Genomic DNA, 16,757 nt, shown 5'->3' with positions numbered 1-16,757 from the left:
GGTAAATATAATATACGCAGGTGGAACACAGGTCCTGTCCCTCTTAGGGCTCACAGTCTAAGGGAGAGGGCGAAGTGATGATTAACCTCCATTTTACAGATGAGGAGACTGAGACATAGAGATGTTAATGACTTGTCCATGGTCAAATATGAGGCCAGCAAAGCCAGGATTGCAACCCTGATCTTTTGACACCAAGGCCCATGGTCTTTCTGCTAGGCCATGCTACTTCTAACCTGCATAGTCAGCAAATGTTAAAGTGACCCGAGGATCTCAGTCTGCTTTGTTCGGATCCAGCTAGTAATTCTCCAGTTTTATCTGAGTAATTTGTCCTTATCAAATTTCATCTTGCTTTCAATTGACCATTTCCCTAATTTGTCATAATTACATTAACTTTTATTCTTATCTTCATAGCAACTTTCTCAATTTAGTGTAATTCACATATTAGCATCAGCATGCTCTTTTTCCCATTATCTAAGTCATTAATAGATGCACCAGGATAATGTCCTCTTATTCCCTAAGCTATTGAAATAAATTTTCCTTCTCTTGCTAATACCTTCCTTTCATTTTTTAGGATCCTAACTTTTTTCATCCCATGGACATTTTGACCGAGGTATTCTTTAACTTCCAGATTTTCAATTAGTTCATTCCTCTTCCTACTGTTCAAAGTAAAAGGGACTCTACGCAAAAAGAGTCTACTCCATCGTTTTCCCCAAGTACTGAGCTAATACACCTTAGACAAGTTGCCCAAAGAATGCTTTATCCCCTTTGTCTTCCTGTTAGGAAGGGGTGAGAGAGAAGTGATGTATTATTGAGAGTCTTGACTAAATTCTAGTAAACTAACTAATGTTCTAGGGCCTCAGTGTGTGCATCTTTATGCTGCTATTTATGATAAGCTTGTCTTGTCTTTGTGACACTATTATTGCTGTTGAAACTACTGAAGAACCTGAATGTATTTTTAATATCATGTGAACATCCTTAGAGGGAGTTATGGGCAGATAGTGAGAACCCTATATTATTCTTCTGTCCACTTTTTCCAACATGGATTAGGAATTCTTTTTTAACAAAAAATCCCTACCAAAATGGGAGAACCATAAACAGTAATAAATCACCTGGGCCTGATGACTTCTTTGCAGAAATCTCTAAACAAGAAGTCCTTTTAATTTTTTTTTTATGGGGCCAGTCACTATATACTAAGTACTGGGGTAGATAGATATAAGCTAGTTAGGTTGTACAAAGTCCATGTCCCACACAGGGCTCACTGTTTTAATCCCTATTTTACAGATGAGGTCACAAAGGCACAGAGAAATTAAGTAACTTGTCCAAGGGCACACAGCATGCAAGTGGCAGAGCCAGGAGTAGAACTCAGGTCTGTCTGAGTTCCAGCCCATGTTCTCTCTATTAGGCCATGCTGCTTCTCTAAGCTTTAGGTATTTGCCTAAATGCTCTCTTAACATATGGGACATTGAAGAAATGCTTGGAGACTTCATAGATGTCCCCCTAATCGTGGGTAAAATTGTGTCTGTGAAGTTGATCTAGTTTATTCTGTGCTTGAGGATGTGTCCGAAGCTATAGTCAGAATTACTGGGAAACACTTCCAATTCAACAAGATAGGAATGCCATTGAAATTATTTGGGACATTCATCCAGGAATTACAGTATTCTTTCAAATTCCTGGTATTTGGCTCTTTTGGGATTTAACACTGCATTTAATGCAAATCTCCGTAACCTTAGATTAGATTGTTTTTCAATATTATTTGTCTTCCTTTTCAATATTATTTGACCTTGTCCCTCAAGTACTTGGAAGAAACTTCAAGGAGCTCATATTCTTTGAATGATTCTTCAATCTTTTCTACTGAGCTTTTACTGTCACTTCTTCATCCTCTCTGACAATATAAAAACATTCATCTGCCACCTCTGAGATTTCTTAGCTGTTTTCAGTAAATCCTCAAAGAGCCTGAAACCCCTCTTGATATGCCTTGTTCAGAAACTTATTTTTTTTAATGCATTCCTCTACAAATACAGTGTAGGAATGCCAAAAATAAATAGAAACTCTGTTCTAAACTCTTGTTTTAAACAGAAGTACATTTATCCTATGCACACACACATTAATCTGTTTTCATAAACTATAAGACTGTAAGCTGATTGTGGGCAGGGAATGTGTCTGTTTATTGTTGTATTATACTCTCCTAAGCACTTAATACAGTGCTCTGCACACAGTAACTGTTCAATAAATATGATTGAATGAATAATTATGATATATGTTTTTTAGACTGTTTCCTACATCCCCCCCCACAGAAAAATACATATGCAAGCAAATATATAAAAATATATGCCTCTTTATATAGAAAAAGTACCACTGATGTTACACAAGAATCACTCATTTGAAAGTTGATAATGATGATGATGATGATGGAATTACCCATCAAGAAAAATGGATGAGCCTAAGTCCAGAAGTTTCAGAACTGAGAACCCACATGAAGGATTTGACTCTAATGATTTGTGCAGTTCCATTTACACTTTCTCATCCCCATCAGGTAGGGAAACTGAGTCCCAGAGAGGCCAAGTAAATTGCTCTTGCTCAAATGAATCTTAGATCCTCCCCCCCATTTTCCCCCACTCCCAACAACTGTTGGTGGTTTCACTGATGCCTTATCTTGAGGAAGATCATAGAATTAATCAATAATTTAAATTACACACTTGTTCCATCATTCTATTAGAAGAGCTACCCAAGGTAACTTTGTTCAGCAATACATATTGTTGTTTTTAACCAAAATGCCAGGTTAGAAAAGGGCACTGAGGTTAGGTGAGGGCCCTGAAGATATCACAATTACCACAGTTATTTAGGATATAATACTTCATTCATTCAATCGTATTTATTGAGTGCTTACTATGTACAGAGCACTGTACTAAGCACTTGGAATGTACAATTCGGCAACAGAGACAATCCCTGCCCAACAATGGGCTCACAGTCTAATAGGCTCACGATATTAGTCCCTTCCAAGTCCCTCTAGACTGCAATTCTCCGTTAGACTAGCTCCTCATGAACGTTTCTACCAAATCTGTGGAACTGTGCTTTCCCAAGTGCTTAGTAAAAGTGCTTTGAAAAAGTAAGCGCTCAATAAATGCCACTGGTTGATTGATTGCACACAAGCCTGTCTGCATGGCATCCTTTATCCATTTCTCCACTCTACCCACTAAGCTTGACAAGGCCCTGGTGATCTGGGTGTCTCCAGAACAGTGTGGAAATCAAGGTTAGTAGGTGGCAGTGTGGGAGGGGAAAGGCAGGCCTGTCCACCTCTCTGGGACTCAACCTGGACCAATCAGAAAATCTGATACAAGGAAGGAATTTCCCAGACTGTTTTGTCTTAATAGACCATGGGTCTGGGAGTCAGAAGGACCTGGGTTCCAATCCCAGATCTGCCAATTGCTCTCTGTGTGTCCTTGGGCAAATTCCTTATATTCTCTGTGCCTCATTTTCCTCGACTGTAAAATGGGAATGAAATACCTGTTCTCCCTCTGACTTAGACCATCAGCCCCTTGTGGGACAGGGACTGTGTCCAACATAATTAACTTTTATCTGCCCAAGTGCTTTGAACAGTATTTGACATACAATATTATTATTAATACTACTACTAATAGTAATAATTGTGGTATTCGTTAAGCCCTAACTATGTGCTGAGCACTGTACTTAGAACTGGGTTGGATTCAAGCAAAACCTGTTGGGTACAGTCCCTAACCCTCATGGAACTCACAGTCTTAAATAGCTGAGGTGACTGTGGCACAGAGAAGTGAAGTGACTTGCCCAAGGTCACACAGCAGACAAGCAGAGGAGCTGGAATTAGAACCCATGACCTTCTGACTCTCAGGCCTGTGGTCTATCTACAATGAGTAAATGCTTAATAAACACCAGAAAAAAAATAGAAGCTGCAGGCTCAATTGAGATAATGATTTCAGGCACCGGAGCCCAGATTCAGTACCCAATTTAAAATGTGAAGAGTCCTCGGGTCACTGAGGTCCTGCCCCACTCCCCATTTCCCCCTGCTTCCTCGTGAACTATTTCTCAATTGCAAGCCGCCAGTGGGAACTGGGAAGTAATTTGAAGACTAGCGAGTCCTCGCCTTCTTCAATCAAATTCCACCATCCCAGACTTTGCTTGATTCTCTCTTAGCTAAATCACGCAAATAGGAGAAATTCCTTTTAATGATTCCTCTAGATGGTGAAATGGGATTTCCGTGTTCCCTTTCTGTGTCAATTTCAACCTTAGCAGGTTCGGGACTCAGCCATAGAATCCAATCTCCCCCATTAGATTACAAAGTGCTTGAGGGCAAGTTACTTGAGCCTTGGTACTGTTTTACTCTCCCAAGTGCTTAGTATGAAGAACAGTATTCAGTAAGTGTTCAATTAATGCCATCGTTGGACTGACTGATTGCCCACAGGTCCCCAGGTAAACCTGGGCACAAATTAAGGACCGCCTGTATCGTTGAATTTAAAAGACTTTAAATGACGGCACGAGCGGTTAGATAATGGAGAGGAGCCCTTTATTTCTTTTACAATGAGCACAATCCCTTCGAACATATCATTTTTCCATTATGCCATTCAATTCATGTGAGATAAGCTGTCATATGAGACCTGCTGTGGAAAACACTCTAGCAGTTCCTGATGATTTGATGCATTTTGTGCTAAGAATAATCTATCAGGCAAATCTTTCAAGAAGATCCCACAGAAGAGCTGTTTATAGCACCTTCTGCTGCCCCCAAACTTTAAATCATGAAGCCATCTAACCTTCTGACCAGGGGTCAGCTGCTGACCTATAGCCCCCGACCTGCCTCTGGCCTGGAAAGCCTTTCCTTCTCGAATCCAACAGAAAATGACTCTCCCCTCTTCAAAGCCCTACTGAAGGCACATCTCCTCCAAGAGAACTTCCTTGACTAAGCCCTTCCCTCCTCTTCTCCCACTCCCTTCTTTGTCACCTTGACTTGCTCCCTTTATTCATCCCCCCTCCCAGCCCCACCACACTTACGTATATATCTGTAATTCATTTATTTATATTAAGATCTGTTTCCCCCTCTAGACTGTGTGGAAGTCCAGTAGTCAGGGTCTTGTTTTTGCCCCCCTTCTCTCTCTGACCCTTCCTTTCAGAGCTGACTAGCTCTAGGCCTGCTTGACTGCCTCTGTGTGTGCTCGATTACTTGACTGACTCAAGTCAAGCACACCACAACATATCTTACCATATCACCCAAAGACAAGACAGTCAGGACCCCTGGCCCTGTTTGTCGGTAGTATCAGATCAGCTAGAGAACAAATCAGGTCCCAGCAAAACAGGTCGAGGACTGGGGGAGAAAACTCCCTTGCTACTTTCTGCTTTCTTCTGATTACAATGAATGATGAACTAACTATATATAAAGAAGCTCCGAATTGCTTGAAATAGAGCTGGCCCTGACTAGCCGAGGAAACTCTGCCCATCAACCACCACTTCCTACTAGTGTAGAAGAAGTGCTAGTAGTGATAAACCTGTCTCTGACATACCCTTTTTAAATAATAATGATGATGGTATTTGTTAATAATAATAATGTTGGTATTTGTTAAGTGCTTACTATGTGCAGAGCACTGTTCTGAGCACTGGGGTAGATTTAATCAGGTTGTCCCATGTGAGGCTCACAGTCTTCATCCTCAATTTGCAGATGAGGGAACTGAGGCACAGAGAAGTTAAGTGACTTGCCCACAGTCACACAGCTGACAAGTGGCAGAGCAGGGATTCGAACCCATGACCTCTGACTCCCAAGCCCAAGCTCTTTCCACTGAGCCACGCTGCTTCACGCCAAGCATTGTTCTAAACGCTGAAACACCGTGCAGAGTCATAATGCTTTTCTTCAACAACTGTAAGCTCGTGGTGGGTAGGAAATGAGTCTGTTATGTTGCTACATTGTACTCTCCCAAGCATTTAGTACAGCGCTCTGCTCTGCCCACAGTAAGTGCTCATGAAATACGATTGATTGATTGATTGACTGACTTTCCTCTGGAGCCAATCCCTTAGTGGGGACCCAAGTCTAGATCACCATTCATTCATTCAGTCGTTTTTATTGAGTGCTGAGTGTGTTCAGAGCACTGTATTAAGTGCTTGGAAAGTACAGTTGGAGCTGGAACCTACGTAGAAAGTGAGTCCCGTGCCACCATCAGATTGTGTCACTTGACAGTCAGGGAGAAGTGAGGCCATGTTGGGAGAAGCAGCTTGAATTAGTGGAAAGAGCCTGGGCTTGGGAGTCAGAGGTTGTGGTTCTAATCCCACCTCTGCCACTTGTCTGCTGTGTGACTTGGGCAAGTCACTTAGCTTCTCTGTGCCTCAGTTACCTCATCTGTAAAATGAAGAATAAGACTGTGAGTCCCAAGTGGGACAACCTGTATCTACCCCAGCACTTAGAAGAGTGCTTGTCACATAGTAAGCGCTTAACAAATACCATCAATATGAGAAGCAGCATAGCTTAGAAGGAAAGAGCACGAACTTGGAGGTCAGAGGTCATGGGTTCTAATCCCGGCTCCACCACTTGTCATTCATTCATTCATTCTATCGTATTTATTGAGCACTCACTGTGTGCAGAGCACTGTACTAAGCACTTGGAATGTACAGTTTGACAACAGAGACAATCCCTGCCAAACAATGGGCTCACAGTCTAAAAGGGGGAAACAGCCAAACAAAACAAATAGACAGTTGTCAGCTGTGTGACCTTGGGCAAGTCACTTCACTTCTCTGTGCCTCAATTACCTTATCTGTAAAATGGAGATTAAGATTGTGAGCCCCACGTGGGACATCCTGATTACCTTGCCTCTCCTCCAGTGCTTAGAACAGAGCTCAGCACATAGTAAGCACTTAACAAATACCATCAGCAACATTATTATTAGTATTATTGTTATTATTATTGTTATTAAATGCCACACTTCTGCCTATGTATAGGTAGAACTGATCGGGACGCCCAGACAAATTGATAAACCAAACGCCTCTTATGCAAATTGCACCCCCATCACAGATCCCCTCTAGAAATTGCCCTCAATTTCTATTAACCCCAAGTGAGTAGTACAGGGATGTTTCAAGTATACTTAGTATAAAGTAGGATTTGGGGAACATTCTTGTACGTTAACATAATGATCACAAATCAGAAGCTCGGTCTTTTACATCAATGGAAGTCATTAGATACCAGTGCCAGTGTTAGAAGCAGATGAAAGATCTGGCTTAAAATGAAGGATGTCCTACTTAATGAGGGTAAGGTGGGAAGTAAGCAGAATCACTGAGTCTAAGAAAATTAATTAAAATCGTCTCAAACTGCTTGCTTCAGCAAGATTAAATCTCAGTCTTACATGATTGCAGAAGCAGTTTGATGAAATTGAAAATAAATCCATATTGAAGTTTGATTAATTGCCACATAAACTTTTATTTATCTGAGTGGTGCATTTCATTAATAACCAAAATTATTCTAGTTGGATTTTTTAAAATATTTTAAAAGATTTGCTCTTCATTAGTGAAGCATCATATGATATACGTGTCTGTTACCACTCTCCCTTTCTTATATCAGTCATTAGATCTACAGAACTCCCTTTCTAGATCTTGCTCTTTTCTCTCATGTCTACTCACTCTGCGGTAGTGTATTTTCCAAAGTGCTTAGTATTCATTCATTCATTCAATCGTATTTATTGAGCGCTTACTGTGTGCAGAGCACTGTACTAAGGGCTTGGAATGTACAGTTCGGCAACAGATAGAGACAATCCTTGCCCAACAACGGGCTCACAGTCTAGAAGGGGGAGACAGACATCAAAACAAAACAAGTAGTTGGGCATCAATACTATCAAAAATAGATAAATAGAATCATAGGTATATATACATAGTTAATAAAATAAATGGAGTAATAAATGATATATACAAATATACACCAGTGCTGTGGGGAGGGGAAGGGGGTAGAGCAGAGGGAGGGAGTAGGGGCAATGGGGAGGGGAGGAGGGGCAGAGGAAAAGGGGGCACTCAGTCTGGGAAAGCCTCTTGGAGGAGATGAGATCTCAGTAGGGCTTTGAAGGGGGGAAGCGATTAGTTTGGTGAATGTGAGGAGGGAGGGCATTCTAGGCCAGGGGTAGGAAGTGGGCCAGGGGTGGACGGCAGGACAGGTTAGAACAAGGCACAGTGAGGAGGTGAGCGGCAGAGGAACGGAGTGTGCGGGCTGGGCCGTAGAAGGAAAGAAGGGAGGTGAGGTAGGAGGGGACAAGGTGATGGAGAACTTTGAAGCTAATAGTCAGGAGGTTTGAATGATACAAAGGTTGATAGGCAACCACTGGAGATTTTTGAGGAGAGGGGTGACATGCCTAGAATGTTTCTGTAGAAAGATAATCCAGACAGTAGAGTGAAGTACAGACTGAAGTGGGGAGAGACAGGAGGTTGGGAAATCAGAAAGGATGCTGATGCAGTAATTCAGTCGGGATAGGATGAGTGACTGTACTATCTGTTGCCACCCTCTCATTCAGTAAGCCAGTCATATATATTGAGTGCTTACTGTGTGCAGAGCTCTGTACTAAGCACCTGGGAGAGTACAATGTAACAGAGTTAGTAGACACAATCCCTGCCTCTCTGAAAGTGAACCCTGAAGTAGCTCATGCTACTCCTTACTGTCCAACACTGGACCTGAATGCTAATGTGGTCAGCCAAACTGCTGTGAGGTCTTGATCCCTTTCCTAGGCATCTGGGGAAGCACTGAGACCCCCATCGAGGAACCACAGTCCCTTAGGTGGAATGAAATGCCCTGTCAGCATCATTTGCAATAGCTCCTCAGGGTGACTCAATAGTGTTTTTTTTTTCCAGGAATTGAGAAAATCTTACTAAGCTCTGTTCATTAATTAATTCATTCATTCAGTTGTATTTATTGAGCGCTTACTGTGTGCAGAGCACTGTTCTAAGAGCTTGGAAAGTACAATTCGGCAACAGAGACAATCCCTACCCAACAACTGGTTCACAGTCTAGAATGGGGAGACAGGCAACAAAACAAAACAAGTAGACAGGCATCAACAGCATCAAAATAGATGCATAGAATTATAGATATATACACATCATTAATAAAATAAATGGAATAATAAATATGTACAAATATACACGATGGATTTCATTGCAGATTAATGCAAATAGGAAGAATTTAGGTTAGAGGTTTCTGCTCTTCTCTTGATAGTGTGGAACTGGTACTATTTTTCTTTTCAGAGGATGAAGGCAGTGTTGCCTAGTGGAAATAGTGGACTCTGCCACTTATCAGCTGTGTGACTTTGGCCAAGTCACTTAACTTCCCTGTGTCTCAGTTACCTCATCTGTAATATTGGGAATAAAACTGTGAGCCCCAAGTAAGACTACCTGATTCCCTTGTATCTATGTCAGTGCTCAGAACAGTTCTTGGCACATAACAAGTGCTTAACAAATGCCATCACTATTAAATAGCACAGGGCTGGGAGACAGGAGACCAGAGTTCAAGTCCTAGGTCTATCAAAGACTTAATGTATGACCTTGGGTAAGTCACTTAACTTCTCTGGACCGCTGGTTCCACTTCTGTAAAATGGAGATAAGATCGACTGGGAGTGTCCTGTGTAGGATGGGGACTGTGTCTGATCTCATAAGAATTTGATACATGCCTTGATACATAATGCAATCCCCTTTCCAAGGCCAGATAGTCCTAAAAAATCAATTGTCACCAGGGTGGGGTGCAGAATACATTTATAAATTGTGGATATAAGATGACATATACATGCTGTGACTATTGAAATGTTCTATTTCAAGAAAGAAATATCTGTTCTCATTTGATGAGTTCTTAGTGATGGTGAATAAATAGAAGGCTTCAAATTGAAAAATTGAAGACATTCTGGATGCTATTCCTAACTGGAGAGATTTTTTGTTATGATAAAGATCTGTTAAAACAAGACAAACTATATGCAGATTAAAATGCAGAGGCTTGCAAAGTTTTTGTGAGAATTTCTAAAGATCTAGATCTTATATCAAATTTGGATTTGGGTAAAAGAATGTCTTAAAACTTTTCCGGATCAGTGATTTTAACCAGGATCCCTATCAGACATCATTTACATGGAGATTTTGTTATTGTTTTTTAGCACTGAAAGCTGCATTTGATGAGAAAAGCCTGTTCCCCAAAGAAATCCTGGATCGTGAACAAAAAGCAAAGCAATTGTATCAGCAACCATGTAGCAAGGGGAAGATAAAAAAGAGAAACAAGAAGCAAGAAAAATTGAGAGACAAATAAATGTTCCTTTTTCACAAGTTGTAAATTTGAAGAAGGCCAGCCAGAAAGAAATGAAGGCACTGACTCTGTATACGTACTTACTCTGTCTCATCACTTTTAAACTTGAACATTCAAAAACTTTAATTATCATCAAAATATATTTTGTAGAGTTTTCATCTATTATCACTTATTTCTCTATTTTTTTCTAAATTCCTATTTAAAGGTAGTTCTGATAGAATTTCCTTATTAATGCTTTCTAACCCCAATGCTCCTGCATAGAAAAGGTAGGAAGGTCAAGAACAAACAGTTCAGATAGGAAAATTAGAAATGGAAATCCTTCAGCTAGTTTGCCTATCTACTGGGAAATAAAAGATTGTTCCCTTTTTTTGCTTTCAGTTATTTATTCAGAGACTTCATCCTGATAAATCTATTCTTCTTCCTGCTATATCCTTGTTCTTTCTCCTACTCTCATTATTTGTAATTTTTTAAGCTTTTATATCTTCCCCAATCGAATGCAAGCTCTCTGAGAGCAGGGATCAGTCGTCTTGTTTGTTGTAGTAAATAATAATATATCAAAGATGATCTCGGTTTCACTGATACTGCAGCAGAGTTGTCTATGGAAAGAGCAAGGGCCTGGGAGTCAGAGGACCTGAGTTCTAATCTGGTCTCTGCTAGTTGCCTGTTTGTGACCTCGGGTAAGTCTCTGAAATCTGTGATTTAGTTTCCTCATCTGTAAAATGGGGATTCAGTGCCTGTTCTCCCTCCTACTTAGACTGTGAACCACATGTGGGATAGGGACTGTTTCCAACTTGATTAACCTGTATCTAACCTAGCACTTAGAACATTACTTGATGCATAGTAAGCACTTGACAAATATAATAACAATAAAAATAATAACTGACCTCTTCAACCTCCCTGACCGATTTGTGTCCATCCCTTTCACTTGCTCATCCTCTTCCTCTCATCCTTTAACTCTGGGCGTCTCTGAAGGCTCTGTTTTGGGTCATCTATTCTCCATCTACAGCCACTCCCTTGGAGAAGTCATTTGGTCCCACGGTTTCAACTACCATCTTTAGGCGAATGATTCCCAAATCTACCTCTTGAGCTCTGACCTCTCTCCTCCTTTGCAATCCCGCATTTCCTCCTGCCCTCAGGTCATTCTACCTAGATGTCCCTCATCTCAATCTTCACAAGTCCAAAGCTGAATTTCTCATCGTCCTACCTTTACCTTGTTCTCCCAATGACTTGCTAATAAATCTTGACAATTCCACCTTTTTCCTAGTTCCAAAAGCCCACAACCCAAATATTATCCTTGATAAGTCTCTTTCCTACAACCCACATATTCAGCCATTCACCATATCCTATCAATACTATCTTTGTAATATTTCTGGAATCTTCCCCTCCCACTCCATCCACACTTCTATTTGTCCAAGTGTTTGTCATAGCCCATTTCAATTCCTACATAACTACCTCCTCACTGACCTCCCTGCCTTCAGCATTTCTCCTCTCCAGTTCACACTTCATTCTATAGCCCATATAATTTTTCTGAAACATCAATGGATGTATGTCTTCTCAGTGCTCAAAAACCTCCAATGATTACAGATCCATCTCTACATCAAGCAGACACTCTTGACCGTCGGCTCTAATCAGTTCTCTCTGTCCTACATATCCTCCCTCCTCTCCCACTACCGTCCAGCTCACACACTCTGCTCCTTTACTGCAATCATATCTCTTCCATGAAGTCTTCCCTGACTAATATCTCATCATCCTTCCTATTTCCTCACCCTTCTGGGCCACTTATACACTTATACCATAACCCCTAAGCACTTGCATATTCACCCTGCTTTCAGCCCCACATCAACCTCACATACTTATACTTGGATGTTTCCCAGGCCTATAATTTATTTTATGCCTATGCATACCTCACTACCCCACTATATTGTAAGTTCCTTGAGAGTGGGGACTGTATTCTCCCAAAGACTTGGTACAGTGCTCTGCACACCACAAGTGTTCGATTCATTCATTCATTCAATAGTATTTATTGCATGCTTACTATGTGAAGAGCACTGTACTGAGCCCTTGGAGTGTACAATTTGGCAACAGGTAGAGACAAACCCTGGCCAATAACGGGCTCATAAATGCTATTGCTTGCTTGATTGATGATGATGGTGATGATGATGATATTCATTGAACACTTACTATTTACCAAGAACAAGGCTAAGCACTGGAATACAATGCTTAGCATTGAATAGGTTCTCAATAAATACCACTGTTTGATTTGATTGATTCTTCCTTCTCAATTCCATTACGTGATAATGACATCTTTGCCAGGAACCTTCTCACTGTGCCTTGTTCTCGCCTGTCTCTCCATCGACCTCTGGATCACTTCCATCTCTGGGCTGGATTTCTCTCCCTCCTCAAATCCTCCAAACTAGAACACGTTCCCCCTTCAAAGCCCTACTGAAAGCTCACCTCCTCCAAGAGGACTTCCTGGACTAAACCCCCCTTTTCCTCTGATCCCTCTCCCCTCCCCATCATTCCCACTCCCTCCTTCTGCTCTACTCCTCTCCCCGCCCATTTATAATTCCATTTATTTTATTAATGATATGTATATATCTATAGTTCTATTTAAATTGATGGTATTGATGCCTGTTTACTTGTTTTGATGTCTGCCTCCCCCCTTCTAGACTGTGAGCCCGTTGTGGGCAGGGATTGTCTCTATTTGTTGCTGAATTGTATTTTCCAAGCATTTGGTTCAATGCTCTGCATACAGTATGTGCTCAATAAATAAGATTGAATGAATTAATGAAGAGATTAGAAGCTCTGCAGATAAGCTTAGTCATTAGGATATGTTCCTATCTACTCTGAGCTGGTTGTTCAATCGTCCCTAATGTAATTAATGGGAAGTTCCCCTGAAACAGTTCTATTCCCATCGTTTGTTATATCTCCAGAGAAGGGGCAAAATCCGACCCAAGGAGGCACATTAATACATGATTAATTAGGTGATCATTCACAGAGTTCTGTTTACAGTTTTCTCAGTTCAGCACCACCATGGATCAATTGGAAATCTGTAGGAGCAGTGGGGAGTTTACCTTCTTTCTCCTCTATTTCCTTGTAAGTGCATCAAGCCTGAGTAGTCCCTCTGTGCTTGGGACCAGCGTGAGACATAGATAAGTAGACTGGGAAGACAGGAGTGAAGGCGGTGGGGGTGGCACGTGGAGATGGGAGAAGACAGAGAAAGAGAGAGGAAAAACTAAACTTCATATGTTAATTCAGAACATTTAATATTCTCTCTGAAATGGAAACTAGATATGAGAGCAGGTCTGTGAAATAAATTCATCAGTGGTGTAAAGGAAATATAGTTTTAAAGTTTAAGATGAAAAAGCCTGAAGTGAACTGTTTAATTGCTTTTGAAAGATTGAAGTGAACTGTACATCTGCATATTTTGATGATTTTCAACTTTAGTGTTAAACCAAGCGTTTTCCAAAAGAAACTTTATGGTGAGCCCACAACAAGCTGATTCATTAGTGACTATTTGAGATCCCAAGAACAACCACAAGGAAGAGACTGTCCATGACACTGATGGGCTCTCCTTGAGATAGGTGATTGCTGGCCTGTGGAGGGGGAGCTTAGAGGGAGGCAAGGCCTTCTCTCCCTGTTCTACCCAGTAACGGGCCTGGACCCATCAATGACTGCTGCTTAGAGCCCCAGCTGTGATGCCTAAGGCAGATAAAAGGCAGTTGCTTAGAACTGTGAGGAGGCATGCAAAGGGCACTGAGGCACATACTGAATCAGAACAGAGGCATGTGGCAGAGAGCAGCACTTGGAAGCAGAAAGCAGCATTAGCAGAAGGGCTCCTTTGACCACAGACTGGAATTGGACCATTGGTGGAGTGAGTGAGTATGTGTATGTGTCACTCCCTTGAAAACTGGTAAAACTAAGTAAAAACTTTCCACAGTAAACTTGGTGATCAGAGGTGTGGCTTGACTCTACTACATGTCACCAAGGCTCCCCCGGTTGAGGAAGGTCCTTGCTGGTATGAACAGGGGCCTCATAATACACTTTTTTTAATGATTGTCAATGACCATTAGGCTTGCATCCTTCGGCATTTCTTCCTCATGCATACCAGGTGCATCTCATTCTTATGTCGTAATAGTGGCAAACCTAACTCCTGGATCAAGATCCGTTCAGGGTAGTAGGGATTCATTCATTGTTTCGCATCATGACACACCACAGCCTTTCTTCTGATGATAACGATTGAGTTGGAATCATTTCTTATGTTACTTCATGGATTTCACATAACAAGAAAATCTTTGGGAGTGATTCCGGTTGATGGGTTTAAGATGCCAAAAGTGTTGACAATATTTTATGGTCAGCAGGGAAAGACCTCTAGGCTGTTTCCAAAGTAAAACAGCAGGAAGATGGAATTCATGGGTGCAGTTTTCAGTTTTAGTCTGCAAGGACAACACAGGTTCTGCCAGAGGCAGCTGTAGCCCAATGTAGCTGGCAGATTCATTACATTAAATAACCTCAACAAGACAAAGGGGCCATTTTGAAACTGAAAGGAAGAATAATGTCCAACTCCTGGACAAATGTCTTTATCATCTCACTAATATTCAGACATAAAAGTCCTGTAATGAACAAGCCCATGTTCAAAGTTGACAATCACCACTGACTGATAGTCTTCAAGACTCATATTCTGTACTTACACCCTGAATGGGTATTGCAAGAGTGAGGACCATTTTTCAATGTGCCACAAACTTGTTTTGCTAAAAAATTACTAGCAAAATTCAGTTTTCCCATTTATGCCAGCTCTGCCACTTGACCTTGGGCAAGTCACTCTACTTCTCTGTGCCTTAGTTTCCTCAATTGTAAAAAGGGGATTCAGTACCTGTTCTCCTTCCTACTTAGACTGTGAGGGACTAGGCCAAGGACTGTGTCCAACCTGATTAATTTGTATTTACCTCAGCAGTTAGAACAGTGACACAGTGAACATTTAACAAATACCATAATTATTATTGTTATCATTATTATGAACATTAACACTGGTTCATAGATTCAGGCCTGGAAGGAATTAGGGCAGGCTGAAAATAAATCCGGCTTTAGGTAAATGAGAATTTAATACAAATGTTAAAATGTGATCTATAATGCAAGAACTATCCTCTTTGTGCTTCGTTTGTCCACCTCCAAAATATACTTCATTTTTAAACACTGGAAAGTGTGACAAGAGTTGGTGAACTCTTCTTGTAACTAAAGAGTATTTTCAAATTATATCTTGAAAGCTGCATTAAATCACTGATTTTTCTTTCCAGACTGTCAATAATACTATATAAAAAGAAAAGTTAGCAATTACAAAGATATATTTTCTAGGTTGGACATGTTTTCTGTTATAAATCCTCTGTTTCTCTTCAACAAACTCTCTAAAGCACAATCACAGATAAACTTCTAGTTGCTTTTGCATTAAACTGAGGTAAAAGCCATACGTCCAGGTCATCTTCAACATCAAATAGCAAGATAAGATCACGAACAATGAAGTTCTGGAACATAGTCTCCTAGCAACAAAACTATATTCACCCTAATACAAAGTGGGACAGCTAAGAAGAGATGTCCTAAAGGCAGGGGAAATACGAGACCGCAGAGAAGGAGAAAAATCAGGACTTGGAGAGGGATATTTGAGAATCATAGACTTAGAAGTGGTAGTTGAAGTCATGGGGGAGAATAAGTTCTCCAAGGGAGTGGGTGTAGAAGGAGAATAGAACTGAGCCCTGGAGGACTCCCACAGTTAGGGAGTGGGAGGCAGGAGAGAAATGAGTGAAAGAACTTCAGGCACATGTAATACCCATTTGACAGGTCACCACTCTCCTCCTCCTTTCTAGGATTGCCCCATGCTGGGCCTGGCCTCTGCAGGGCCCCAGCTGGGAAGTGTCTGGGCAATCTGAGACTCTGACAGTGAAGGTGTCTCAGAGGCCTAGGTCACCCTGGGAAGTACTGGTGATATCTGTCTGCCTGAGGTGTCATCTCTGTACCTCCCTATACCTTCCTGGTATCCATCCTTTCCTCCCACTTCCCTCCTAGCACAAAGAGCGACAGGCAGGGAATGCATCTGTTATGTTGCTCTAGTGTACTCTCCCAAGCACTTAATACAGTGTTCTGCACACGGTAAGTGCTCAAAAAATACAATTGACAAGGGAACAAGATAAGGAAAAGGATGAAATAGCACAGGTCAAAATGGAAGAATGAGAAAAATTGAGAAGATAAGGAAAGAGGATGATTAGGGGATGCACCAGGCAGGTAAGGTCAATCAACCAGTCAGTGGTATTCACTAAGTTCTTACAATATGCAAAACACTCTACTGAGTGCTTGGGAGAGAAGAATACACTAAGGTTGGTAGACACCACCCTTGCCCATATGGAGCTTGCAGTTTAGGAGGGGAGAGGGGTAGGCAGACAATAATAGAAATCACAGAAAAGGGAAATGGCAGAGTGTAGTGATACATAATAATAATGCTGGT

General features: G+C 41.2%; 1 protein-coding gene across 1 annotated transcript in view; it reads left to right on the top strand.

Moving 5' to 3' along the window:
* Positions 1-10,448, top strand: part of WDR49 (WD repeat domain 49) — a 156,094-nt gene extending 145,646 nt beyond the window's left edge. The window contains exon 19 of the mRNA XM_039914527.1: positions 10,119-10,448. Coding sequence (XP_039770461.1) covers positions 10,119-10,267 — 149 coding nt within the window. The 3' untranslated portion in view covers positions 10,268-10,448. The remainder of the gene's footprint in view (positions 1-10,118) is intronic.
* Positions 10,449-16,757: the final 6,309 nt, after the last annotated feature.

The sequence above is a fragment of the Ornithorhynchus anatinus genome, chromosome 1, assembly GCF_004115215.2.
Source record: "Ornithorhynchus anatinus isolate Pmale09 chromosome 1, mOrnAna1.pri.v4, whole genome shotgun sequence".
Classification (NCBI taxonomy): Eukaryota; Metazoa; Chordata; class Mammalia; order Monotremata; family Ornithorhynchidae; genus Ornithorhynchus; species Ornithorhynchus anatinus.
The sequence above is the reverse complement of the archived record's forward strand: the minus strand, read 5'-3'. Positions and strand labels throughout refer to the sequence as shown.